This window comes from Pavona decussata, unplaced genomic scaffold (assembly GCF_977016875.1).
Source record: "Pavona decussata unplaced genomic scaffold, jaPavDecu1.1 SCAFFOLD_14, whole genome shotgun sequence".
NCBI classification, from domain to species: domain Eukaryota; kingdom Metazoa; phylum Cnidaria; class Anthozoa; order Scleractinia; family Agariciidae; genus Pavona; species Pavona decussata.
This window is the reverse complement of record NW_028145437.1, coordinates 1,435,001-1,462,970: the sequence shown is the minus strand read 5'-3', so window position 1 is coordinate 1,462,970 and position 27,970 is coordinate 1,435,001. Positions and strand designations below refer to the sequence as shown.

Below are 27,970 nucleotides of genomic sequence, written 5' to 3'. Positions count from 1 at the left end.
ATTGCCTTCTCGGTTGCATTGCACTCCATTCGAATTGCATTCGTCTGAATGGAAGTTAGATGGGAATTGGGAATGGTTGGGACAAATGAGAAAACGTCCAGGTAAGTGTTTTATCTGAAAAACGAGGATTCAATATTACTCGATGAAAGGTTTCCTTTTAAAGATGTGACTCAATCTTGCTTCAGGCAATGAAGTTATTTAAAAAATCGACAGGGAAAGGTAAGACAACTATAAGTTGGCCGTGAAAATGAAAAAAAATTTGGAACGCTTCACGAATTTGCGTGTCATCCTTGCGCTATTTTCCCCCCGTTGTTCTCTGGGATATTGGGACTTTGGGATTTTGGGATTTTGGGTTTTTGATGTGACGTAATTCCAAGATGGCGTCGTGAGTGATCAAAGGACGCGAGGCGTCGTCAAGTGAGTAATATTTAGCCTATATTGTTCCTTTAAAGACTGAAAGACCATGTTTTATTTGGAAGACCAGTATTTTAATCTCGCATTCATTCAGATTGAACCTTAATTTAATGTAGGTACATATTAAAAAACACTCTTTTGTTGTCGGACAATCGAAGCACTCAAGCGTCCTCAAACGCGTCTTTGTATTTATGATCATGGAGGCCAAAACTATGAAGTGGAACTATAAATATAGACTTGCTGCTCTATATGGTATGGCGACTTCAATGAGGGAAAGTGATCGAAGAGAATTTTTGTTCTGTTTTTTTTTTTGTGGGGATGGTGATGGTGTTCGCGTTCGCTGTGTAAACAAACCGCGGCTGAACTGATTTCAAACTTTGAGTTATTAAATAATAATGATTTTCTTTCTACAGGAAATCGGCATCAACTGTACGTGGTGTTTCGTCAGACGAGACCTGTTAGCTCTTGTGTCTGAATATTTTTTCTGTGTGTAAATTCAAAGGTAAGTGAACTTAGATTAAAATATCAGCTTTCGTATGGCCGCTTCAATGAGGGAAAGTGATCGAAGAGAATTTTTGTTTTGTTCTTGTCGATCGCGTTCGCGTTCGCTGTGTAAACAAACCGCTTTTTTTAAGGTTAAGTTTATGATACGGCTGAACTTATTTCAAACGTTGAGTTATTAAATAAATGATTTTCTTTCTACAGGAAATCGGCATCAACTGTACGTGGTGTTTCGTCAGACGAGACCTGTTAGCTCTTGTGTCTGAATATTTTTTCTGTGTGTAAATTCAAAGGTAAGTGAACTTAGATTAAAATATCAGCTTTCGTATGGCGGCTTCAATGAGGGAAAGTGATCGAAGAGAATTTTTGTTTTGTTCTTGTCGTGGGGACGGTGATCGCGTTCGCGTTCGCTGTGTAAACAAACCGCTTTTTTTAAGGTTAAGTTTATGATACGGCTGAACTTATTTCAAACGTTGAGTTATTAAATAAATGATTTTCTTTCTACAGGAAATCGCCGTCAACTATACGTGGTGTTCTTCAGACGAGACCTGTTAGCTCTTGTGTCTGAATATTTTTTCTGTGTGTAAATTCGATTCATAGGTAAGTGAATTCGTTCAGACTTTTTCATGTCCATCTACAAATAAATTAACGCTTAGATAGAACTTTCATTGTCTAGAGTACAGTTTATAACAGAGCTGTGATATCTTAACACGAGCTATTTATTTATTACAAGCTGAACGGAAAGTGTGAATGTAAATTGTAAATTGTAAATGGCTATTGCTTTTTCTTTAAATGAAAGTACTTATTATTTCTCAATGATTGCAATGTTCAATTTTATATGCTTGTCCTAAAAGGACTGTGTTATAATCGAAATACTAAATTATAGAAGCTTAAATAATTTTTAACTGTATTTTCAGCCAGGCCAGAGTACTTAAGATACTGTTTTATTTGGCAGTGATCAGTCACCATGCCGAAGGAAGGTCTGCAAACTACTGAATGGCTGAGGAGACTGCGTTTATATGCTAATGGGGAGTTTCAGTTTGGTCGTGGAAATGCACCTCCCCCAAATTCCCAATGGGCAAAGAAAAGAGCGTTAATTGATGCATGCCCAGTGAAGAAGGCATGTACAGATGTCTTTGGTAACAGGACCAGTTGTAATTGTGGTTTTCATCCTGGTCATGTAAGTGTTGAATCTCTGCTTTGATAAGCTGAATAGAGATCCTGTTATGATACACTGCCTCTATCCTTTTAATGGAGTGGTATCTTGATAAACATTTATGTCCTCAAACAAGTAGTAGTAAGTAAGTAGTAACTAGTAAAATAATAATTTATGTAATGAAGTGTGCATAGAAAAGACTAAATCACATTTTATTATTTAATCTTCGTAGCAAACCAGAACATCTGTGGCTACTTCATCTGCTGTAACATTGCCATTACTGGGTAGTCCAGCTTCGTCTTCTGGTCTGCCTCCAAAGGTAATTATTGTTATGTGTGAATGAGGATCCACAGCATTTGCTAGTACTTTAATGGTTTGCATAGGAGAGCAGTCTTGATAAAGATCATCAATAGTCAGTAATAAATATTAAAGGAAATTCAGTTCCTCTTTCTGACTTGAAATTAAATAAAAACTATTAGAACCACATTGTTTATTTTAGGAAACATCTAATACTACAGGCAGTTCCTCCCTGCTTGCTACATATATGCCTACAGGACGTCGTTGGAAGCACTTTAAGGGACTCCCTGAGAGTTACAAAGCTACTAATCAAGAGAGTACAGCTACCTGTGTAAGTTACAATGTTGTAAACATTATTTTTTATTTGGGAGCAAACAAAACTTTGGTGGCTGTCTCACGTTGACAAAATTCAAACTTATTCCAAAAATGCTATTGTTATTTTCACAGAGTGCTGCTCCCCTAATAATTCCAGAACAGACAGCACAACCCTCAGGAGATGTTGTAAGGGCTTGTCAATCTTATCAGTAACTTAGCTAGGTTCGATTTCTGCCACTCCTGAACAGCAGCTGGTAATCAAACCTATAATTTAGCCTAATTTTTTGTTCTTATCAGCTGTTTCCATTTTTGCATAAGCTCAAATTATTGTTAATCATTTTTGTTTGTTTCTTCAGGATCTCCCCTCAGCCCAGTCAGTTGATTTGATGTCAAGATATTCAGTTGTTGGACCAGATGCAATAGTAGGTTTCTTTTCCTTTTCATAAATAACATTGAATTGAAATAATATAAAAAAAATAATTTATAGGCATCTGATATATCCTTATGCATTTCTGTGCAGAGCGAAGATGATAAAGAATTGGCATCTTGCCTTGATGTCATTGAAAAGGGCTTGATGTCTTGTGAGCAGGTATGACAGAATATGATTTAAATTTCATTAGGAATGCATTTGTTAGATGCAAATTATGTTGTGAGGCTTTAATGGTTTTTGGCTAATTTTTTGCAGGAGGAGATCAGTGGTCTATCCAGTACTACTGCTGGCTTGCCAAGTACTTCTGTCCTGTCAGAGACACAGACCAGTACATCTGTGATGTCTGCCAATACAGAGATTCAGACCACCCAAACACCTACCTCTGTAACACCAGTAATTCCATCAGATCAGCCCTCTTTGGAAAGTCTTGAGGTAAGCTTGCATGCAATAAATAAGCCAATATAGCAGTGTGTTTTGTTTGAACATACTTCACCCCCTAAAATATTATTATTATTTTTTTTTTTGACAGGCTTCAAAAGTGAGACAGCCAGTAGATTTTTCCCTCCGTTTGCCTGGTGAGTGGAAAAAAAATATGAATTACAAGGATCAGTGCTGGATTGGTAAAACTTTGTTTTGTAATACCAAAGGAACTCTTGCCAGCCAACTGAAAAACTGGTGGTACCCTCCTCCACAACCATCCCCAAATTCCAGTTCTACACCCTGTCCAGATGAGTATTTCCTAAGACGTCTTTTCCTGTGGATGCCAAAACGGATGTGGAAGGTGGATCTGAAGTGTCCACGATGCACAGATCCAGAGAGGTCGTTACAGTCTAAGGGTCTATACACCAGAGTGAGAATGGTTCTTGATGTAAAAGATTTCTATTACTTGGCTGCAGAATATCATTTCTGTAATAGTTGTAAAGGCACTTTCATTGCGTGGGATAGTAGGTTACTTGAGCAGCTCTCTGATGATATCCGTGCCCTTTTTCCAGTTGTTCTCACTTACAAGTATGCCTGTGATATCTCTGTCATATCTTTGTTACGAGCTCGCTCACTTGGCAATAGCTCCACTTCTTTGCAAAAGAAGATCCACGAGCTTCACAGTGAGGAGTGGATGCGCAAGTGCATTGCCTATCTTAGCAAATGTAAGCGCCATAGGATGTCTCGTGTACACTTCAACTTACCAGTGGTTACGTATCAAAGAGAGAAGGCAATGAAGAACATCCCAAGTGCAAAGTGGTTCCTTGCCTGTTATGTGCGAGACGTCTACAACCGCCTTGACATCCTGAAAGCAGCTGCTACCTCAGTGTATGGGACAGTGTTAAAAATTGATTCAACTAAAAAAATAACAAAGAAGCTGCAAGGTGTTGAGGCTGCAAGTGCAAATTGGGTGACTAATGTGGGTAATGAAAGGGGTGAAATTGTCATGTCAGTGGTAACTTCATCAGAGAGCACATCTTCTCTAAAACCGATGGCTGATGGGCTGGTCAAGAGGTTTGCTGAAGCTGGTGTTCAACCTCCTCTAATTTTGTATACTGACAGGGATTGCTGTGGCTGTCAGGAGGGTCCTTCGAGGTTTAATTCCTTATTTAGTAGTTGGGCTAGTATGGTTGTGCGCCTTGACATCTTTCACTTTATGCGACGTCTTGGTGCTGGGTGTACCAGTGAAAGTCATCCACTCTATGGTGTGTTTATGGGTCGCCTTGCTCGGTGTATTTTTGAGTGGGATGCGGAAGATCTTACACTGCTGTACAGGGCTAAAAGAGGGGAGCTGAAGATGGCAGGGGTAGCCAATCCATCCGAAGAGGCAGTCAGGACCGCTGTGACGAAAGAGGAGATGGCACGCCACTGCAGACGTAGAACCAGGGGTTCTGAGGCTACATCACGGATGATTTCATCACTGATGGACTCCATGTCCATGGCAACCGATGCCCTTGGGGTTCCCCTATTCAGGGATGATATGCTGACAGCTGTGTGGCCGGAACAAAAGCGTCATGTGTCCTGCATACAAGATCCCCCTGGAATCCCCTTGTACACCGTAACTGGACATCTAGTTAAGGGTGGAGTCAAGCTGCCAGTGTTGCGATGTGCCAGAGGCTCAACTTCTTTGGAAAGTTTCCATCTGCACTTGGCAAGATTTATTCCAGGTGCGTACACTGGTTATGTGTAGTTTTATATTTTGTTTTAATTTGCCTCATGTTTTTGTTGCTGTCTATACTTATCATAATCTCAAAATCAGTAATCCCTTTCTTTCCCTTGCTCCTTTGGTGACTATTTTTACTGTAATATAATGCATGCAATTCCACAATAACATTATTGTGGAATGCCATTACCACTATCCATCAGAATTTCATTTCCACTCGTTTCCTTGTGAGTTCAGTGGAATGAACAGCTCGTTTTACTTGTTGTGGCACACCGTGATGGTATGGATCAAATCCTGGTTGGGCTGGCCGTGCCACTTTTCCACTGTCAGTTCCTATTTATAATCATGACTATTAGAGGGGAATGGGTGTGCAGCTCGATCTAACCCTATAAACCCAACAGCAACAGAGTCGATAAACACCATAATGACTAACTTGTGTACATACCATAGCAAATTATTTACATTCTTTGTCACTGCCACTTACAACCTAGTTCCGGGGCATGTAAATACATTTACTCAACTGTCACATGCCAAGATGTAGCAAAACATCGACTTAATAAATGTAGATGCAGATGTAGATGAATGTGGAACACTTGAATATGTTCTGTTTACCGTTGTTTTTCCGTTTTTTTTTTTGTTTTCTTGTATAGGAACTGCAGCAAATGCTGTTAACTTCCAGGCATATCTTCTTGAAGGTGTGACTAGGTGGAATGCTGAGCGTGCAGCAGGTGCAGTTCAAGATAGGGACAGCACGTTGTATAGTTTTGACATGTCATTGCAACACCGCCTCAACAGTCTATCCATGTCTCTTCGAAATGAGGAGTTCCTTCCGAATTTTGTTCCACCAGGTGTCTACACAGGCGAACTCATTGGCATTGAATATCTCCGTTCTCAGTCAGATGTTCCAACGAACAAAGACTTAGAACAGGAGATAGACGATGCCTTTGAGGATTTTCAAAGTGAGGAAGAGACATCAGAGGAGCTGCCCCAGGTTATCCATGATCTAACGTTGGTCTTGCCTGAGGAATCTTCAGATAGTGACAGTGGGACAGAGGTAAATGCATTTTAACTGTGTTTGCAAAAATCAAGCAAACAAACAACACAATAAAAACAAGGAATTTAATTGAAGTAATTTTTTAATTTTAGGATGATAATAGTACGGTGGTGGACTCGGCAGGACTCCCAGGATGGGATAAGGTCACCAGACTGGCAGAAGCCCTTGTCGACCTTGGTCCTTATGTCACCAATGCTGAAGTGGACAAAATTAAGCGTCTGCATGATGACCTTCACGAGTATGACCGGAGAGGATTGACATTCACGCCGCATTTCAAGAAGGGGAAGGGGAGATTTAAGCAGTCAAAGAACAGGTCTGCTCATATCGGCATTGAATCAATGGCCAGGTAATTTCTTTGCTTGTACAATTCCTTTCTATGTTCCAGAAGAATCACTAAATTTGTTTTTTCGTTTCATATTTATTAGGTCTTTTGTGACTGCTGGGCAGCCGGCTCTATCGCCCTCTAAAAGCAGAGTGGTTGAGGCGATTTGTGTGAGGCTTTGTGACATCTGCACTGAAAAAAGAGGCACAGGACCGCAAGACCCTTACCAGTCCAAGTGGAAGGTCGTGATACGACGATACAACGAGCTGAGACACACCATTGCCAACAGCCGCTTGCACAAGGAGACGTCCCTTCAGTTGTATTGTATCAATGAAACAACTTTGTCAAAATGGTAAGTGGCTGCTTTCTTTCAGCCTTTGGGCCTGTGAGTGTAGAAGGAGTCACAGAGTACTTGAATCATGTTGAATGAGTCATCTATTGCACCAATTAATAGATTTACTGACGATCAGACGGTTTTTTTTTGTCACATTTCAGGTTTAAAAACAAAACAAGGGTCGACGAGGTGAAGATGCTGATGCAGGGTCTGGCAGTACCAAATCCACCCATTTCAAGCACGGTGCCGTTGCTGCCAGCAGAACAACTGCAGAAAACACCACCAAGGCCAGACCATGGAGTTGCCGTGGAACTCATGGAAGAACCTGAGGTTGTTCCGTTGCCCCCCATTCAAACAGAGCAATCTACTTCGGGAGTGGATGCTTCCAGTGGCAGTAAGTTTCTCAAAGGTTGACTAATCGAACTTTTCTTTTAAAAAAATGAGTCTCAATTACAACTTTAATTTGTAGAATATTTCATCACTCGCAATGCCTAACTCTTTTCACGAGGGTTTATTTTCTACCACAACAGGCGCGAGCGTCTCGAAAACAACAGCTTGGCGACGCAGAAAAAAGAAGTTTGAAGAGGATCTTAGGGCTGCTGCTAAGGCTGAAGGTCTCCCATCCCCAAAGAAGCAGCGGATGGTTTATACGTGTAAAACTTGTAATCAACCCCAGAGTAAGGAAACTGGTCACTCACAGTATTTTGGCCAGAAGTATTGTCCTAATGCGTCTGGTCAAATACCATTGAAAGAGTGGCTCGAACAGAAAGCAGCAGAGAGAGCAGCCAGGAAAGCTACTTCACAGTGAAGAGTGAATGTTTGCGATAACGGCATTTTTTGTAACTTGTTTTTGTGTAGTGATAAATACACATAGCTTTTGATGCGTGGAGAATTTTTTTTGTTGCTTTCTTTAATTGCACTTCGGGTGGCTAGTTGCGATGCATTTCCAACGTTAACACGTTAATTTGTTAACGCGCTCTTTAAATTTCGCGCTTTCTCTTTTGATTATGGCTTTTGAGGGAATCCCCCTTTTTCCCCCTCTTTTTGCCCCCTTTTGCCCCTTTTATGGAGAAGTTTATGCCCCAGTTTTTGCGCTTGCGCTTAACTCCCCAAAATTTGGAACAATTGAAACATTTGGAACATTTGGAACAAATTGAAACAGTGAGCATGCGCTGTAGGGTCACGTTCCAAAATTGGAACAATCAAGATGGCGGCTGTTTACAGCTGAGACGCGAGGATCTAAACAAGCTCCTTTGTTGGTGTAATCTTCCTGTCAAGAGTAAATTAAAGAGCAAAAATCATTTTTAATTGGTAGGTTCAACTTCATTTCATGAATAGACAATCTGTGAGTGGTTAAAATGCAAATTAGAGAAGTTTATTCGGAGCCACTCGAGCGAGGAATGCAATCAACAAAGAAGGAATTCATGCGTTGTCATGGTCGATTTAAACACTACAATCGAAACGTTTTCCCCAGCGATAACTATAAATATTACCCAAACGGTACATATTATGTGACCGTTGTGTGGCGCTTTTTAGAGAACTGGACTAAAGCAATTGAGTTGACAGTGAATTTAAGACATGTTTGTATGCCGGACGGGAAATAATACGGGTCACCCGAGGTTAACATTTTTACTTGATGAATTGAGACAAACTGTCTGGCTTTCACTCAAAACACGGAGACTTTAGGAAAACAACTTGTATTTCAGATTTAAATAAAGTTCGCATTAGGCCTCTAGAATTTCCATAACTCTCGTGAAAATATATGGGCTGAGAATGAAAATTATGAAACATTTTTTTCAGCGAAACCACAAAATGCCTAAAACGGGTCCATCGCCGGCAACCTGGCTGCAGCGACTCAGAGAGTATGCTCAAGGAACGTTCCAGTTTGAGCGAGGGCAAAGACCCGGCAAAGACTCCTACTGGGCGAAGAGGCTTGAGACTATTGAGAAATGCCCGAAACATAAAAATCCTGGCAACCAAGATGCCCTTGGACGTCGGATTACTTGTGCATGTGGTTTTCATACGCCTCGGAGACCAGCTCAGCAGGTAAATACAGCCAGTAGGCAAATGAAGTACTTATTGAACTCTTATACTGACCGGGTATCGTTCTGCCTTTCAGGTTCCTTCATCTATCGTCCATCCGGTTCCTACACAGGCGTCCGCTTTACGTGAATCCACTGCTCGCGTAAGTAGAATTATAATTATTAGGCCTGCGTTTTGTGCCTGTGCTAAATCAGTTTTTCTCTTTTTGTTGTTTAGGTTGTTACATGCTCACAACCGGCGAATAATAACAAGCCCCACACCCAGGGCCGTTCACAAGCTGCTGAGGCGATTAGCGTAAGTCAGTTAGCTTAACTGATCTACTTCACTTCACACTTTACCATTAAATCAGCAAAGTTAACATTACGTTTTTCGCCTTTTTTTATAGGAAGCGATCTCACCCGCTGCCTGGCCTTCGTCGAAGGACTCGGTTGCTCCTGAACCTGAGAGTACCGAAGAATTGAGGGTTGACTATAGTAATAAGGTAGACATGTTCGTTAAGACTGAAAAAAAAAAACTTGTGTCACAACTTTGTTCTCTTTACGGAAAACCCTCAAGGTCATATCAACTTCCTGTTTACTGGTTGCGCACAACAAGATTGTTCTTTTTGTCTAAAATTATAAAACCTTTTTTGTCTTCCTTTACCACAGGAAACTCCCGCGGCATCGCAATCAACCCAAGGAAAAGATACAGCTATTCTTAGGCCTGCTGTTGTGCAATCTGTTCTCTCAACCTCGGCTGCTTATGGCTTACCCGAGCAACTAGCAGAAAAGCAACAAGCTGGCAAGGGAAATAGTGATGTGAGTATAATGAATACATTTTTCGTCATACTCAAACACGTAAATATTCCCGGTTTTCCTTTTTTGAACTGATAAATAACTATTTACTTTTAGGTGGACGAAGTTGATGAGCCTCCAGCCAAAAAGCAGGCACGGGCTCTCTTTCCTAGACAGCCAACAGACTACTCTAATAGACTGCCCAAAGGATGGAAAGACAATGTTCTTCCTGCTGATCAAATGTGGATTGGCAAAGCTCTGTTTGTTTCAAGAGGTACGCTGACAAACCAGTTGACCAATTGGTGGTACCCACCACCCCTTCAGACCGATACTGGCAAGCAACCCAGAGTGGATCCGTACTTCAGAAGGCGCCTGTTCCTCTGGATGCCCCGGCTGATGTGGGCAATAGATTTCCACTGTCCTCGTTGCAACAAGTCTCTGCGCTCGAAGGGCATTTACAACAGAGTACGCCTTGTACTGGACATCCAAGATTACTATTATTTGGCTTGTGAATACATGGATTGTGGATCCTGCACCGGAACGTTCCTGGCATGGGATGAAAGAATGCTCAGTCAGCTAACTGATGGCCATCGGGCGCGGTTTCCTGTGGTCCTGACACGCAAGTACGCTTGTGATCAGTCTGTTGTCTCACTTTTGCGATCCAGAACAACTGGCAACAGCTCCTCAGCCTTGAGAAACAACATTGAAGAACTTCACAGCCACGAATGGTTACGTAAAGTGCTCAGTTACACGAGTGACTGTGACCGTCATCGTAAAGGTGTGCTTGCCCTGATGCAACCATTGCCTGTTTACGAGAGGCCACCAGCCTTCAAGCGATTGCCCACTGCAGCGTGGTTCCTGGCTACCTACGTAAGAGATGTGTACGGCAGAATAAACCAGTTAAAGGCAGCCGCAACCTCAATCTACGGAACGATTTTGAAAATCGATTCCACTAAGAAGGTGACCAAAAAGCTCCAGGGTCTAGCAGCAAGCACGGCATCATGGGCGACAAATGTTGGAAATGAAAGAGGAGAGATAGTGCATTCAGTGTTGACGTCATCCGAATCAGCTGTTTCCCTCAAAAAAATGGCCGATGGGCTCATGTCGAGGTACGAAAGGGCTGGGCAGCCTCCACCCACAATTCTCTACACCGATCGTGACTGCTGTTCTTCAGACGGATCCTCCAAGTACAAGGATCTGTTTGGAAAATGGCCAAACCTGGTGGTGCGCCTAGATATTTGGCACTTCATGCGAAGATTGGCTGTGGCTGTCACCTCCGAATCCCATCCTTTGTACGGAGTGTTTATGGCAAGGTTGTCAGCTGCCATTTTTGAGTGGGACGAGAGCGACTACTCTCTTCTGTGTAAGGCGAAACGAGGGGAGCTAATTCAGAGTGGCGTTAAAGATCCTTCGGACTCTGCTGTCAGGTACGTTTAGCTGTCAGAATTTATTAATTTTGAAAGAGAGTGTTTGCGTTAATTTCAGAACACGTTTTACAGCATTAATCACACTTTCTTATACTTTGCAGGCTGAAGTGAATTTTATTTAACTATAAAAGTTAACGTTAAAAGAGAACGACGTTTCGACCGTCCGACGGTCATTTTCAAGTTCAAAATGAGAAGTAAAATATGTGTTTATATACAATTGTTGAAAAACTAATGATTAGTTTTTTCACAATTGTATATAAACACATATTTTACATCTCATTTTGAACTTGAAAATGACCGTCGGACGGTCGAAACGTCGTTCTCTTTTAACGTTAACTTTTATAGTTAAATCAATTTCGAAAAACTTGTTGATTCGTAGTGAATTTTTTTTTAATTTATTTCTGTTTCGTCTTCAATGTAAACTCTTAATGACAGTTTTAGTCTCCGGCACAGGCTCAATTTTAAAATAGAAATCCCAAATCTATTTGAACAGAAAAGCATAGAAAGGGGAGGTAATAATTGTTTGCTTCCATTCTATCTCTGTCTCAACAGGAATGCAATTACAAAGGACGAGCTTGCTAAGCATTGCCGGCGGCGAACAAGAGGTGTGTCCAGCACGAAGGATAACATTGAGGCCTTGCTACTGGCATTCTCCTCAGCCACTGACACATTAGGTGTGCCCCTCTTTAAGAACGAAATAAGAGAAGTTTGGATAGAACAGCAGAGGCACTTAGGGTGCATTCAAGACCCCGAAGGCATTCAGTTGTATACTCTAACAGGGCATATCACTAAAGGGGGCATCCGTTTACCCGTTTACCGCTGTGCTAGGGGCTCCACTTCTCTAGAGAGTTTCCATCTCCATTTAGTGCGTATGATACCTGGCACATCGGCGAACGCGGTTAATTTCCAAGCTTACCTGCTGGATGGGATCACCCGTTGGAATGCATCTAGATCAGCTGAAGCCCTTTCCAGTTCCAATTCCGAGTTACGTACGTTTGATATGCGACTTCAAGAGAAAGTAAACAAACTACACGACTCCCTTTTCGGAGAACCAATATTCCCCAACTATCAACCACCCGCAAAGTACACTGGTGAGTTGATTGGAGTGGAATATTTGTTTCACGAGACGGGAGTAAAGTTTGAATTGGGAGAGGATCTGGACCAGCAGATAGACGAGGGCTTCATAGACCACCAAGATGACGACCGTGAAATGATGGATGAATCAATCAGTTCACCAGCACTTGCAAAATATGAAGTCCCGATTGCAGAGCCAGTTGGGGAAAGCGGAGATGATGATGATGAAGACGAGGTAAAAATTTAGTTGGAAACTACCTGGATTTATTAAAAACAAGCTCAAAAGTCATTACATATTCACTGAGACACAGTATACTTAACAGCGTACCTTCGCTGCGTTAGCCTTCGCTCTTTGCAGCATAGGGCTCAATAACTTAGTAATGATAACGCAACAAATTCAACCATACGGATGACTTTCTATTAAGCCAGTTCATAATATATTAAATGTTGCAAGTGGTCTTTGCCTTTTCTATGACAGGATGATCCAATACGTGATGATGAAGATGCGGTAGATGCAAGAGGCATTCCAGGATGGGGGAAGGTCGATGCGCTCGCTACAGCCTTGATTAGTCTTACAGGATTATCAGTAACCAATGCGCAAGCCAGGGAGATTAAACAGCTGTACGAAAACCTTGATGACTTTGACAAGAGACCCTTAGTTTTCAAGCCGAGAGCAGTAAGGCGAACAAAAGGAAGATTTGCGAGATCGAAAGAAAATAGATCTGGACATGTCACCGTTGAGGCAATGAAAAGGTATAGTGAAATCGCCACTGCAACAAAGAGAAAAATTATCACTCTATTACCTTAGCTTGTTGTTATCACGGTATAATACCATCTTTCGTTCCTATCGATTTCAGGTGTTTCTTATCAGCTGGTGCTCCAGCAAGTTCACCAAGAAGAAGCCGTCTTGTTGAAGCAGTCTGCCTTAATCTCTGCGATAAACATCCACAGCCAAGGAAAGAACGAGGTGATACTGGCAAAACAATTTACACTTCGAGATGGAAGCTGATTCTTGCAGAATATCACGGTATTCGTGCTCGCCTCCTGAACAGCAGTACCATTTTAAACCAAACAAATTTAGTTCTATTCCACATCAACGAGACAACGCTTACTCGTTGGTACAAAGACACAACGCGAATGGAGGAAATAAAAACCCTTCTTCAAGGACTTCAAATTCCTGCACCACCTCCTAACGAAGCAAGTGAACCGCTGCCTGCTGCCCGAGTGCGTCCTTCTTCCCCGCCAAATGTTGTGGTGGAACAGTTTTCTTTTACTGATCCCGTGGATACGACTGGACAGGCTAGGGTTAGAAACCGTACGTCCTCCCTGTTACCTGCTCCTGCATCGTCATCTTCTTCATCTGTTCCTGTCCCTACGGCTGAACCAGAACCCACAACGCAGCTTAAAATTTCCCGAACGACGGAGTGGCGTAAAAGAAAAGCAGAGGCAGAGGGGCGTACCCTGGCAAACAGGGAAGTCCGTAAGGTCTACACTTGTCGTGTCTGCAACAACCCCATGACATCAGGAGGTCATACGCAATTTCGAGGAAAGCGATACTGTCCTTATACACCCGGGCAAGTACCTCGCGAACAGTGGTTACAAGAAAGAAAGGCGGAGGCAGCAGCAAACGCTCAATCAAAAGGAAAGTCTGTTTGATCTGTATATGGAAATGTTCAATTTAAAAAAAAAACAACAAAAAAACACGTAAGTACAAAAAAAATTCAAAACTCAAAACAAGAACAAAAAAGTATAAAAGTGAAAACAAAAACAAAAAACAAACAAAACCAAAAAAACGAAACAAAGAAAATAAAAAACAAAGGCAAATTCGAAAGCAAAAAGGAAAGATGAACTCTCACTGGGCGCTAAATACTTCAACAGGCTTAGGGTGAACTGAGTAGCCTTAATGTCTGGAAGAAAGTTGGGTGCTCTTGGTGTAAAGTTATTCGCTTGCCAGTTTACTCTCATAGTATTAGCTCTTCTCTATTTAAACAATTATTCCCCACCAAAGTGACGGTGCTTTGACGTAGCGGTGGGGCCCGTTAGTGCTTTTTTAAATGCACTTTCGCTAAATCCGTCACAGTTCCAACTCAATAGCCAGAAAATTAATAGCAAGCCCGCCCTTATTGAAAACCATTTTCTCCTTTACTCAAGAAAAATTGCGAAAACATGGTTATATTTGCAGTTTTTGGATAAATAATGTGATATCAATCGTCCTTTTAAACGTTGCGCACAGGTTTTTAGTTCTTCTGCGCATTCTGCGACTTCGAATTTGGCGCGTAGGGGAATCCCCTTCAGTCACCTGCTTCTCCCCTTCTTTTCCCCCTCTTTTTTCCCCCTTTTCCCCCCTCGTAGAGAAGATCTTGCCCCAACTTTTGCGCAGGGGCCATGCTAATCTTCTCTGTATCGTTCCAATTTTAGTATATGTGCTGCCGAAGCGAGCACGTCTATAGCTATGCCAGCTTTGCCTATTTATATGTTATATACATATTGGACTGACACATGTGGTATGGTCATTGTTCTTTGAGTGACAGATTAATTACCCTAAACGCATGCGCACAAGCACGGTTTGTAAGTCAAACCATTTGTGACTGACTTCTTTTGAGGTATCAGGGGTGATTTTTTAAGCTTTAGAAATGACATTTTTGAAAAAAAAAAAAGGGTTTGTTTGTTTTAATTTATTATTTGTTTATCTAAAAATATATTAGCTCTAGATGACTACATTATGTTACCTCAGAGCTGTAGAGAAATTAAAGAGAAATCTCGCACGAACGACCAATACAAAAGCCTCAAATACCCTAACCTCCTTTACATCGTAAAACTGACGAATTTTTAAAATTTAAATTTTCCGCTTTTTGCTTCACTTTTGCGAAAAGCCTGAAAACTAATTAATGCTCAGGTCTCTCGCAAGCGCTTCTTTCCAAGATGGCGGCCAAAGGGCATCGATGCGACGAAGTTGTCGTTATTTCACATAAAACGAGATAATAGTGGGATGGATGCGCCTTTCAAGGTCGTAAAAAACTTTCTGCCTTTTTTTTAGTTTAGAACTGAAAAATGTACAAAATGCGAAGCAGGGTTATCGCTTTAATAGCTTACAAGACGAGCAAGAGAACAGCAACTTAGTAAAACGTCTTCCTGTTAGCCGCGCGCGAGTAGCCGTGAACGCCATCGGTGCCGTGTTTGTTGGGAAAACAAGTATGCAGGTATACATACACATAGTTGTAGAATTCGATGCGATTAACGTGTACTTATATACTATGCGATGTACCTATACAGGAAGATAAGTCTTACTTTATATCATTAATTTTTCACGAATGTCGAGGTCATACATATCATGGCACATTCACCTGACCACGTAATACCAGCATCAGGATAGCCGAGATGCAATAGGTTAAACGTTTTTACTCGTGAAAGAAACGTCTGTTTAAACAGTTTCTAAATTGGGTGCAATCAAACCCACACTCTATTAATTTTTATCTTTACGTCTAAATATTTGCAAGATTTCGGCTGCCTAACTATAATAGGAGCTCGTAAGTGTCGTTCCGCGTGGACGGTCTAATCTGCAGGGTTTGTTTTACTCAGTATATTAACTTGAGGTAAGGGCCCACCTTGACTTGAAAACAAAAATAAAAATGTTTTTGTTTTCTCACCAAGATTATTTATCAAATAGACTTCAGTATGTACAACTAAATTATTGTAAATTTGCATCAAACAGAAAAAGAAATCAAATGAGCACTGATAAAATCAGTGCTCAAAATATTGACAGGGTCGAAACTGTTGAATTTCAAGGTATCATCATGGACAAAAGCCTTACATGCAGTTGGATTATATTTGCTAAAAAACTAAAAAAAAAAAGGTTGTCATTAGTTACAGTACTGTCAAAAGTAAAGGCAGCACCTACACACTTGTAAAATGTGTTCAATATGACAGACACACAGTTTGAACTATACACCGTCTGTATGTAACTTGACCGGAGAGTAATCACCTTGTCCATTACACCCAGTTTGCATGTATTCTTCACTTACTCTTTGTTAGTAATTATCTACTACAGAAAGGCCTTGACTCTACACCATTCACTAGGATATTCTTACATCCTCTCCGGGCAAACTGTTGTCCTCTGAAAGTTCCAGACATTCATAAATTAGTAAATAGACTTGTAATTATTCTCCCCCCCCCCCAAAAAAAAACAACAACAACATGATTCACATAATATCAATTTCATTCTGAATCATTCATGTATGACTTCAAGTCACTTTTCCACACCTTTTTCATTTTTTCGCTCCATGTGAACTCATACTTTTTTCTTTTGAGCTTATGCCAATCATGTATTTTTTAAACTTTTCTAATTATTCCTGGGGTCCACATTACAAACTCTGTTTCCTTTGGACTCCAGTTGCTTTACACCTATCTTGTTGCCTTTATAAGTTAGGAATCTGTTGTGATTTATCATGGTTTAATTGAAAATATTCATTGATTTATTGAAGCTCAATGCCTTACAACAGCAAATTTGACAGCGTGCGTAGGTAAATGAGGAAATGGCAGCATACCTAATTAGTAGCAGGTGCTATGACTAGTACTGTTTTAATTGAAAGAAAGTTTGTAAAGAATGTTTCTTTTAATATCCAGAACATCCTCCCTCAAACTCATTAATGATTCATGAAAACAAAAACAAAGGAATTCACTACCTTGAAGGGTTGGAAATGTGACCTTAATTATCTCAAAATTTGGTGAACTTTGCTTTGAATTTCTTCAAGAACTATTTTTGGTGTGAGAAGCTATATCGAACACTTGAAAGAGTGATTTGTCTGATTTCCAAACTCCTCAAAGTTGGCTTGAAAAAATAAAAAACAACAACAGCTTGGTTGCTGCTTTTTTTTTCAACCCACTTCTTGGCGTTTGGAACTGGAATGTAATACTCTTGCTCATGTCTGATATGTTACTTTAAATCAGGATGAAGAATAAGGGGGGGGGGGGGGAAGATCCCTGTTGATAGTTACAGTACTGCTGTGGAAAATCTTATTGAACATTCCCAGAAGATATTGCACAATATGGACACTTTAATTATATATACATTATACATATTCTTCACTCATTAGTATTGAGTGGTTTAAAAATTAATCAGTCCTGTAGTGATTCAAATAAACTTTGAAAACCTTATCTCTTGTTTTCAGTCTGAGTTTCTTAAAGTCGTTTTTGGCAATTTTGTTTTTTTTATCTTTGGTTGTCCAACATTAAGAAGATGGTGGTGTCCAACCGTCAAGACAAAAATCAACTTGGCACCAGCTGGTTGACCAATGAAAAAAATAATTTAGTTAAGTCAAAACTTTCGATAAGGTTGCCCTTTCTGTGACATCATCAGTTGTGGGGCACTTGTTTCAAACACAAAGATCCTCATGATGGATGAGACAGCAAACAATTAAACCAAACAAACAAATAAATGCAGTTGTGGGTTCTGAATTGTGATACTATTAAAAGAGATGGGATGCAAGAAGTACATACCCCTCCCCTCTCCCTCTCCCCTTGGCTTTGAAAGAAGGCTCTCTGAAATCAATGTCAGTGAAAGTAAGTTAGCTTAGTTTTCCAAAGAATAATTTTGCCTTTTCTTTAAAAATACCTCCCAACTGTTAACAACCTTCAGTTGCAGTTATCATCCATTCGTTTTGGTGCCTCCTTCCTCTTTTCACCTTTACTGTTACAGAGTATTATCCAACAAACAACAAAAGGCCACTTCCTGTTCTTTCTTTTCCCACCCCCATGTAATTCCTAACCCCCCCCCCCCCCCCAAACCACACTTACTGGCAATGGATTCCGAACTACATGTGAATGTTTATTTTCTAACCATAGCAGAAATGTTAAGCTTTCAAACCTTTTTATTGTATCTTTTGAAATGACGCAACATTTGGTTTGATTTTTGAAGTCAAAGTCATCGCTTCTGCACTCATTGCGTACCTATTTTTGCAGTTCATTGTATGCCTATAGTTGGCGCTCGAAAACCGGTAATGTTGAGAGAGCTTCCACAGTTAGTCAAGCTACAGAGGTATGACAAACATCAAGTAAAAATATAGCAGAAAATGTGAACTAATGATTTTCTACGGCGAATGAACATTGCAACATTAAGTTATCTGTGAGATACTCTGCGATCTGATTCCATTTTTATTATTTTAAAATGTAGTGTACCACGCCCTGTGTGGACAAGCAACAGAATTAGAGCCGCATAATTACTAAATTCATTGAGGTATTGTAAACAGCAGCTACTTATTATTTAAAACTGCTTGTCTTACTTTGGTTTTTAGAAGTTGCATGATCGATCTGAAGAAAGTACGCACATTCACGCACGTTCAAGTACATTTCGTCGCGTCAGGAATAGATTTTCAACCGCAAACTAGCCTGTGGAACCTCGGAAAGACCATGCTCATCAAAATAGTTGCTATGTTCAGAAACCTTTTCATCTCCTCATTTGATGCTACAATACGAGTAAAGAGGGCTTTTCACCCAGCCCCAGCCTCGCGAGGTTTTGCGAGTCACGTATTTCTAGTTTAACATTGGTTACATCTGTGTACGCGTCGCTTTTTAAAGTTTCGAGAAAAAAAAATGTTGTAGAACTGCCCGTGGGTTAGAAAAGAGCAGAGAAACCTGGGAATGAACCTTCCTGAATCACCGCGCGCGTTGCGTCTCCAAGCCTTATTATGTCGTCAAATAATCACTTTGCAATTTTTCGCTGACAGAACAAGGTGTGGTTTCCGTTACGCAAAAGAAAAAAAAAATGTTTCGTTATGAGCAAGAAAGTGGTACTTACGCTTACTGTTCCAGCAGGTTTCGTAACAACACAGATATTATTCTAAATCACGGACGAGAAGGTAAGATTTGCTGGTGCATTCAAACACAAAAAGGTTTCTGTTCCTACAGTCAAAAATTCATCAGAAAACACATTTCAGTTCTTCCTTATTATCGCAGGTTTTCTATTCTCGACAAAGTTTGCAGCATTTTAGCGTGCGATGCAAAAAAAGAGAACTAAGGTTGTTCAACTTATCTTAGCGATCTTATTAGTATAAAATCGAATTCATTATATAATCTTAGGTCTACTGGTAAGCTCTTATTGGACCATCCCAAGTGAAAGATGCTTACATCATTGGGAGCAAGATCATTCTCAGCAGCAGCTCCGAAACGCTGGAATGAGCTACCTTTGGAGCTTCGTCAAGCAACATCACTTAACAGTTTTAAATCTCGACTTAAAACCTATCTTTTTAAGAAGTATTTTTATAGTTTGTAACTTAGTTTATTTTATTCTCACGGTACTGTATTTTCGTTTTCTTTTAAACATATGATTGTAAAGCGCTATTGATCAGCACATGTAAATACGTGCAATATAAATTGGTAAATTATTATTATTATTATTATTATTATTATTATTATTATTATTATTATTATTATTATTATTATTATTATTATTATTATTCACTCTCAGCAACAATTTCATACTCACCGGTATCACTTTTTTTTAAATAGTTTTGTTTTTATCCCGTAAACCAAACAAAGTTTTGGTTGCCAAGGGAGTAGTGTCAGTAAGCGCGAGCGTCGACGCTTATTCATTTGTGACAATCGTATTGATTTTGCGGAAACCACAGTTCGAGATGCAGTTGACATTGTCGTTTTTTTATGTTTATTTATTTACTATGCATTTTATTAAGAGTCCTGTAAAATTAACGTATTTATTGGGTAAAACTCCCCGCGGCTATTAGTTTTCCGCCTTCTTTGTGTGGCGCATAATCGAGGGCGGCGTGGGCACTGACAAAAACTCATTACAAAGCAATATTTTAAATTGAAAATATCGAACTTGTCGCAGTTAAATGAAACGTTAAGTTTAATCAATACAAGAAACAACTTTCACTGAAGGACAAACGTGCAAGATAGATGTCTACGCGCGTGCGTATCAAGAAATGGTCCATTGTAGTGAGTCAAATTCGTCTTCACAAGTCCAAACAAAAGCCTTTTGTTGTTTATTGCGCTTAGGGAATTGTTCCGAGACTTGGCGAAGATGAATTTCAAATCGTCACAAAATTGTCGGCGTGTCAAATTAGCGACTCTAGGGGGAGAGGGGTTTGGAAAGTTGCGGAAGGTTTACTATTATTGTTATTGACCCCAATCAAGAAACCTGGAAATGCTAAATTATTTTATGCGATTTTGGATCAGTTGATAATAGCGCGCAGCATAACGCCGCAAAACAGTGAAGCTTTTATCGATGGTTTCACTTCAGGTCAAGAGTTGTGAATTTCAAAACTAACTTGTTACTCGTAAAAAAAGGAAAGGAAAGAAAAGGCTTCGCTCATGAAAACTCGCGCTTTGGATTGGAAAAATCGCTCGATTAGACCGTTTGATTGAAAAGGATCAATGTGGTCGTTGTCATTTAGTCTTAAAACAAAAGCATCGGTTGCTAGCGCGACTCTTAAAGAAGAGGTGTTAGTTTAAAACCATCACGCTTTCACTCGACGCGACGCTTTCGCCAAATATGCAAATTTCGAACTCGTGCAGTCATCGGTTATATTTGAATTTCCCTCGTGAATTTCGCTATTGTAATAACAGCGAGTTTGAATTTCCCTCCTGAATTAATAAGCCTTTGTTTGGCGCTAAAGCTATTGTTTCAAAATCTCCTTTTAAGGCCGTATTTGCGACGCCAAACAAAGAGCATTGTCTTTGAATTTGATCAGCTTTTCATGAAACGTGCAAGCAAAGATTTGAAAAGTCGCGCGAAAATGGTTGACGCGCCTGACTTGGATCATTCCATTTTGATTTATCAGATAAGAGAGCGTGATTTTACCAGATGCTTTCTCCGAAGACAAACATCTGGGTACGAGATGGCTGTCGGAAACGTGGTAGTGCTGCTTGTCTCCGCTTTGCCTAACAAGTCATATCCGAGTATGTTTTTCGAAATTAAATTGTATTCAGCATCCAAGTTGAGCAGTTTCTCCCCATTAAAAACGTGTTTGTTTTTAACTAGCATGGGACGACAAAGAACTGAATGTGAGTGATCTTTCATGTTTTAACCAGTTGGGCTACCGAGAGAGACTCGAGACAAACCAAGTCGGTTTCTTTCTACTCCCATCACCAACACAGTGCAACCTCTCAGGACAAACAGCCAGTTATTAAGGGAAAGTTAACAATTACTAGACTCAGTCATGATCTCTTGATTCGGTTTTCGCGTATTAGTGACAATTATCATCAGCTTGTGGCTGAGGCGGACAACACAGACTGAGGCCTTCCTTATCACGCAAAAATCGAATCCAAGAATAACATCTCGAGCCAAACTTTACAGTGTTTAGAAGCCTTTCCGGTTGCGCTCGCTCCGTGGGTGAATTTTGAATACAAAAAAAAAAAAAAAACGGATTTTCTGTTCCTTTGAATCCATTCCGAGGATGGATTCCATAGATAATCTAGACCTTGTTTTATGGAGCAAAGAGCGACTATAAACCGCTGACCAAACGTCACGCAGTCGCTCAAGGAAATAACTCGAAAGTTTACTTTCACAATTTAGAGAACATCGAGAACTTGAAAATCAAGGGACCAACTCTAGTAAAAGGAAACTGAGTGTAAAAATATCTTTACTTCCATCAAATTTGTGAAATGGTTTTACATTTTAAATTACACTAACCATTTCATCAAAATCAACGAAAATAATAAAGATCAATACCTTCAACTGCCACCATTAAAACCTTGCATGAATTAATACAATATATACATAACATGATGACCTTAAATATCAACTTGAAGGGAGCCAACAATATTATTGTCTGACGAACGAAAAAAAAGGTAACATTCGAACCAATTTAAAAATATCAAGGTAGTGGTGACCTTCTACAATTAAAAAATATTATTATTGATGACCACATTGCAGAAATTCGCGTATGTATTACTCATGCCATAAAATTCATTTCACAACACGAATGCTGTAATCGGTGTAAACCTTTTCTCACTTTCCTCAATTTCTCATGCTTTTCATGTAGGTATTATTAGAATTTACACTTTAATAGAAAGGCATGCAAAAATTGTCACATTCGATTGAACCAAAAAAGTTTAAAAAAGATAGTAATTCAAATCAATTATGACATGGAGTTAGCTAATGGTATCTGCTTCAGTTCAATAGCAGTTTATTCTTACAAAGTTACTGGAATTAAGTCACGGATCATTGCATTTTGCGATTTTTATTTCGAACAAAGGCTGGCGTGACCTCACCAATTGCTATTCTATATATTAAATTCTAGTATATTGAACCTGTAATATGAACAAGCTTAGCTAATCAAATGTACCTTAATAATTCTACAAATTGGACACGATGAAATATGGAGCATTTTTCTTCCTAACATAAAATGCGCATTATTACGAACATAGAAAGCCGATAAAAGTCATTTGTTCTCCAAAAATACTTCGTACTAAAATACATCTGTCTTGGCTAAAACCTAAAATAGTGTCTATTTACAAAACTGATGAAAGAATTCATATTTTGTTGAAATTTACTTTAAAAGTGCCTAAAATTATCACGTGATCATAACTTCAGCGTTCCACCAATCAGATGCTTAGAAGCCGCTAACAGTCTATACCGCTGACGCAAATTGCGGGCACGCACGTGTTCATTGAGTATTTCCTCGGTGTGGTTAGCGGGAAACCAGCCTTGTGTACCATCACATAACCTCTCACCATGATACCAGCCTGTGGGAAAAAAAAAAAAAAATCATTGTTTACAACAACCTAATCGACCACTTTTCGTAAATGAACACCTCTATTAAACTAAACATTTTCATCCGTCTTCCTTTTTCTCAGTCAAATCACATTATATTACACCTCTCGTAAGCTACTACCGCGGGCTGTTTGGCGAACCTCTTTCGCGGCATTTGCGTCTGTCACGGGCGGTTACTATTGTAGATGTTATGTGCACGCATGACGTTTAACATGTGCTAAGTAGTACCAGCAAGTTACCGAGTGAATCAAGAAAAGCGATGCTTTCAAAATTACAGGAGACTCTAATTAAATTTTTACTAAGCGTGGCCAAGGAGGTAACTACTACATTAAAACAAATACAAGCTGAGCGCGGGAGTCTGGAGTTCTAACTCCAGGCCACACCTCTTCTCGATGTGTTTGCTATATTGGGCTCCATTTTGGATAGAAATTTCGTTCAAACGTTTATCAACCTACCATCGGGCAGTTTTTTCAGTACATTAATGACGTCACCCTCGTAAAGAGAAAGTTCGTCTGGCTGTTGAGCAGTGTAGTTATGAAGAGCGTTCACCTGAGGACAGTCTACAAACCACAAGTAATAACAATGAGGATAGTCAGTATACAAACTAGTGATAACATGAGTGCAATAGAGCGGTTTCCAATTGAGCGTCGTAAAACCAATACCAAGGTAATTACTCTGGCCAATCGTAACAGATGTAAACAACACAACGAGCCAAACAGAATTCGAAGCAAATACATGTAACTGGCGCCAAGCGCGGGAAAACGCGTGCGGCCAAAACACGATTGGTTTAGGTTTCAAATCCCATTGGTTGAGAAAGTGGCGCGAGTTTTGTTAACCAATCACAGAGCGTAGTAATATGCAAACTAAAGCAAACGCGAAATTCCTTGCGACACTTAATTGAAAACTTCTCTAAAAGCAAATAAATCAAGATACGATTAATAACCATCACCACAGCCTGTGTTCCTGTGTAGTAAGAGTTTCGGTGGGATTTTTCGGTGCGTTTGTTTTTCGGTCATCTATTTTCAGTCATAATTTTGAAAATCTAAAGGACACTTTTTCACCAATGGCAGCCACAACAAAGTGGCCAAATGCACGGGAACTATTCCAAATGCTTTTCGCTACGTGCAGCCAAGGTGAAAACGGAGACCAACTTGAAAATGTCGGGCCAACGTTTTTAAAGTTCTTCCCTTTTGACTTTAGATAAAACTGTTGGCAACTCATCGTCGCTCGTTCTTGAGAAATGATAACTCTTTTTAACATATCAGCTGTTACTGATACATGTGTTTTGTTCAGCGCGGTTGTTCGGCGAAGACGATTTACTCCTATCTTGGAAAAGCGGCCTAACACGGAACCATTACTGAGAAGTCGAACAGTTGACGTTAAACCTGGGTTTGTTTTATCGTGGTTTGTTTTGAGTTTCCACTCGCTATTGATACTGGTGGTTCAAGTTCTCATTTGTTCATTACTCTATTCAATGGGGCAGTGATTCATTAGTGATTCAATCAGTAGAGATGCTCTTACCCCAGGACGCATAAACGGTTTCTCCTTCTTGTTCAGCGGCCGGCGGTTTAAACGCTTCCATCCATCGAGTCTTGTCCGTTCTAGAACCAGAAAAATTAAAATAAAAAATTACTACTGTGTAAAGGTAATCACGCCATCTGGTTGGCTATCTACGTAGGCTATCTGCTCAAACCTCAGAGAAGAGAAGTTCTGAACATTGTAATATTACTGCATGATAAAACGAATAAACGAAATAATCAACAAAAACAATTATTGGTGTTTTATAATGGTAATTGAACTGAGTGGAGTGCAATTTGGTCTGAAATCATACGCGTGATTTCAAAATCGAACGAGCGCGCAGCGCGAGTTTGATTTGGAATCAAAAGTTTGATTTCAGACCAAAATTGCACGACACCAAGTTCAATTACCACTTTACTACACCCACTTTATTACACCTATTTTGAGATCACAGAGTTTTATTGTCAATATTAATATTCTATTTTTGTTACTCGCGTGAATTAAGGCATGGGCCCAAAATTGTTCTCTCAAACAGTGTGGGGGCTGTCTATCTCTAAACACTTTTAATGTAGGCAGATGAAAATTTGACAGATACATACATTATTGATTTGCGGTAATTTGGAACTTTTAAATTATGCAAATTAGGTCACGTGACTTCCATCGGCTGAAAAAGCTTTATCTTAAAATGGCAACACTTTTTCTTGCGTCCTTAATTTTTTTATTATTTTAATAATGTTAAGGGCGTTTAATACATCACTTCTGTGCTTGGCCTTCTTAAGATTTTTCCAAGCAAAGGCCTAACGTAGGGGGATAATTGTCTTGGGGGACTGGGTACTAATCGAAAAATCCGTGTATTTTAAAAATTATTTAAAAATTCAAAAGGGGCCAAGCACAGTTTTGTAGATGCATCTATTGCAAGTTGTCTTGTACCAATTAGGTTAAATATCTCACAACGAAAAGTGTTGCCATTTTTGCTTTCACTATTTTAAGTAAATTGTGGCCGTGCAAAGTCACGTGACAACATTTACATAATTAAAAAACAGCAAGTTGACACAACTTGTATATATTTGTATCTGGCAAAGTTTCAACCTTCTACTGCCAAAGTGTTCTGAGATAGACCACCCCCCTTCACTTTTTAAGTGATTAATTGGGGGCCCATGCCTTAATTTACCTGAGTACTTCATTTACATTTTGATGGGCTAAAGTAAGGATACGATTTAGAGCAAAAAATGGTGAAATTTGGGAATAAATCGCACTGTTGAGAGCCAATCAGATTGCAAGGACCACCAGTGATTTCAAAATGGGTGTAATAAATATCAAAACAATCTTTCCCAGCTACTACCTAGGGAGTTGTGACGACGTTTGAGTGTTTGTCTAACTCAGTGCAAGGAAAGCTACTTACTCGCTGTTTCCAGCCATTAGAAACTCTTTGGTTTTTCCGTCGGAATTTTCCAGTAAAACGAGTGAGAACACGTGATCAACGTTCATATCAAAGTCTTGCGCTTCATCGACTTGTGTCATGTGACGTGTGGCGTAATCCAGAACTTGGAAACGGTTCTCACTGAAAAAAAAGAGCGCGTAAATTTTAAACAAAGATGGCCACAGTTAGTAAACTGTATCCAGCATGTCAGGCGCGTCGAACAACAAAGACAAAATTTCTGAGTCGCCGAAGGGACTCAAAACCACTGATCTTCTACACTGGCAAATCTATTAGATCCTCCAACCACTAAGTTATATAGTTGTACTGAGAGTCACTGAGACACAATGTGGGGTAAATCTTGTCTAACACAACACGCTCACCAAGACTGGACTTGGACTACCACACAATAGCAATTAAAATTAACTACTCCACAAACGAGGCAGTATTAAAACTCAGATACTTCGCATGTCACTCGTACCTTTTCTTCTTTGTAAGAAGGAGAAGATCGTTGAACAGGAACATGTAGATTGGTTTAAATTTGGGTCTTAATTTCTTCAGTGGACTTCTGGAATCTTCCACAATTTTCATGATATCGCCTCGTCTGAGCAGATATCGAGACGGTGTCGCTAAAGCAAGTGGCTGCACAACAAAATACAGAAAATTTATTGTACACAAAGGTACTAAGTTTCGAGTGTGTTAGTAAGAGTAAAGATACCTCTCAAACTCACTAATAATTCAAAAGCCAAAGACAAAGGAAATCATGCACCGTGACGTGTTTGGATATCTGATGAAAAACTCCTCGTTTTTGCATCCTTAATTTCTCCTTCAAAATCAGTTTGTTTGAGAAGTTATATCAAACACTCGTCACAGTATTTCATCACAATTTCTCAAACTCATTAATAATTCATCAAGAGAAAACAAAGAAAATCACTACCGTGACCGTGGTTTGGATATGTGATCCTAATTACCATAAAATTTTGCCAACTTTAGCCTTGAATTTCTCCAAGAATTGTTGATCATTTGAGAAGCCATATCAAACACTCGAAAGTGTGTTTCATCAGATATCCAAACACCTCAAAGTCGTTTAAAAAAACTCGGCTGTGCCTAGTTTTTTCAACCTACTTCTCAGTGTTTGGATATCTGATGAAACACACCTTCTCGTGTTTGATATATTACATCAAAAACCTCGAAGTTCGTCAAACATACACCGAAACGCGTCGTATTTTCAACTCTCTTCTCGGTGTTTGAAATGTGATGAAACACTGTGTCTCGTGTTTGATACATATTACTTGACAAGTGTGTTTTGTGACAGAGATTCGGTGATTGCACTTTCTTGTTTGTCCGAAGTTATCGTCTGAACATTTTCGTAGTTGAAGTATACTGAACAAAGATCACCTTCACTGAATAAACAAAACGTGCACGGTCCAAAATGCCATTACTGAGAGTTGTTTTGAATCTCATTATGAAAGCGAAGCTTCGTGCGTAGTTTTTCTTATGAAAATTAGTTCTCATTCATATGCAAAGAAAACTAATTTTCACACGAAAAGCTTTGCACTTAAATTCAGAGATTCAAAGTTAATTTGCAGGAAAAACAACAACAACAACAACAACAACAAAAAACCAAGACTTTAACACCTGTATTTTTTGGGGGGATCAAACAAACAACTTTACTGAATAAATAAATTGCAGGTTACGCTGTTCATCGGTCTGTGTACTATACCAGGAAAGTGTTCATTAGATTATTTGAAAGAGCTGTTTTGAAAGGAACGTTAAGAGACAAAGGGCGTTAACACAAAATACATTTTATAAATTTATGATGAGGCAAATCGGGTTGAAGATAATCAAAAAGTCTCCAGACCAAGTAATAACATTTTCTCACCTTTGTTTTAAATTCGATTTGCGTTTGCAAAACACATATTTCTTCCATTCGCTCCATTTTTCTTGCCCCTTCATTACAGTCATTCACAATCTGTAATACAAATTGAACAATTTAACTAGATTTTTAGACTTCTTTCGAGTAAAT

General features: G+C 39.6%; 3 protein-coding genes and 1 pseudogene across 10 annotated transcripts in view; 2 read left to right on the top strand and 2 right to left on the bottom strand.

Moving 5' to 3' along the window:
• Nucleotides 1–661: 661 nt before the first annotated feature.
• LOC146487663 (uncharacterized) lies at nt 662–7,457 on the top strand. 4 transcript variants are annotated; one of them, XM_085130126.1, is made up of 15 exons: nt 662–916; nt 1,120–1,208; nt 1,423–1,515; nt 1,871–2,095; nt 2,304–2,390; nt 2,571–2,699; nt 2,816–2,869; nt 3,040–3,105; nt 3,204–3,272; nt 3,369–3,545; nt 3,643–5,260; nt 5,907–6,310; nt 6,403–6,656; nt 6,736–6,984; nt 7,128–7,456. In XM_085130126.1, the coding sequence occupies exons 4-15, from the start codon at nt 1,883–1,885 to the stop codon at nt 7,378–7,380; spliced, it is 3,573 nt and encodes a 1,190-aa protein (XP_084986252.1). In that variant the 5' UTR covers nt 662–916; nt 1,120–1,208; nt 1,423–1,515; nt 1,871–1,882; the 3' UTR covers nt 7,381–7,456. The 4 variants fall into 4 exon arrangements, with proteins under 4 accessions (XP_084986252.1, XP_084986272.1, XP_084986266.1 ...); XM_085130146.1 differs by lacking the exon at nt 2,816–2,869 and having other exon boundaries at nt 7,128–7,457; XM_085130140.1 differs by lacking the exon at nt 1,423–1,515.
• A 621-nt stretch (nt 7,458–8,078) lies between these two features.
• On the top strand, nt 8,079–13,939 carry LOC146487662 (uncharacterized). Its single transcript, XM_085129321.1, has 10 exons — nt 8,079–8,277; nt 8,767–9,012; nt 9,086–9,151; nt 9,226–9,303; nt 9,395–9,490; nt 9,657–9,806; nt 9,900–11,209; nt 11,762–12,518; nt 12,762–13,036; nt 13,141–13,939. The coding sequence occupies exons 2-10, from the start codon at nt 8,779–8,781 to the stop codon at nt 13,937–13,939; spliced, it is 3,765 nt and encodes a 1,254-aa protein (XP_084985447.1). The 5' UTR covers nt 8,079–8,277; nt 8,767–8,778.
• Nucleotides 13,940–14,655: 716 nt separating this feature from the next.
• Nucleotides 14,656–14,725, bottom strand: LOC146487661 (U6 spliceosomal RNA; annotated as a pseudogene).
• Nucleotides 14,726–21,859: 7,134 nt separating this feature from the next.
• The window catches only part of LOC146487658 (uncharacterized), a 28,788-nt gene continuing 22,677 nt past the window's right edge, over nt 21,860–27,970 (bottom strand). For all 5 annotated transcript variants that reach the window (XM_085130081.1, XM_085130089.1, XM_085130114.1 and 2 more), the window contains exons 18-23: nt 27,827–27,916; nt 26,426–26,586; nt 25,930–26,088; nt 24,531–24,610; nt 23,465–23,569; nt 21,860–22,981 (exon numbers count right to left, since the gene is read on the bottom strand). In XM_085130081.1, the coding sequence (XP_084986207.1) occupies nt 22,818–22,981; nt 23,465–23,569; nt 24,531–24,610; nt 25,930–26,088; nt 26,426–26,586; nt 27,827–27,916 (759 nt within the window). In that variant the 3' untranslated portion in view covers nt 21,860–22,817. The remainder of the gene's footprint in view (nt 22,982–23,464; nt 23,570–24,530; nt 24,611–25,929; nt 26,089–26,425; nt 26,587–27,826; nt 27,917–27,970) is intronic.

Excerpts from the sequence above, each read along its gene's own strand:
- LOC146487663 (XM_085130140.1), top strand. The coding sequence starts at position 1,883 with ATGCCGAAGGAAGGTCTGCAAACTACTGAATGGCTGAGGAGACTGCGT. Across the intron at positions 2,391-2,570 it reads CTTCTGGTCTGCCTCCAAAG|GAAACATCTAATACTACAGG; the intron begins GTAATTATTGTT and ends TGTTTATTTTAG. Across the intron at positions 2,870-3,039 it reads CACAACCCTCAGGAGATGTT|GATCTCCCCTCAGCCCAGTC; the intron begins GTAAGGGCTTGT and ends TTGTTTCTTCAG.
- LOC146487662 (XM_085129321.1), top strand. The coding sequence starts at position 8,779 with ATGCCTAAAACGGGTCCATCGCCGGCAACCTGGCTGCAGCGACTCAGA. Across the intron at positions 9,152-9,225 it reads TACGTGAATCCACTGCTCGC|GTTGTTACATGCTCACAACC; the intron begins GTAAGTAGAATT and ends TTTGTTGTTTAG. Across the intron at positions 9,807-9,899 it reads CTGGCAAGGGAAATAGTGAT|GTGGACGAAGTTGATGAGCC; the intron begins GTGAGTATAATG and ends ATTTACTTTTAG.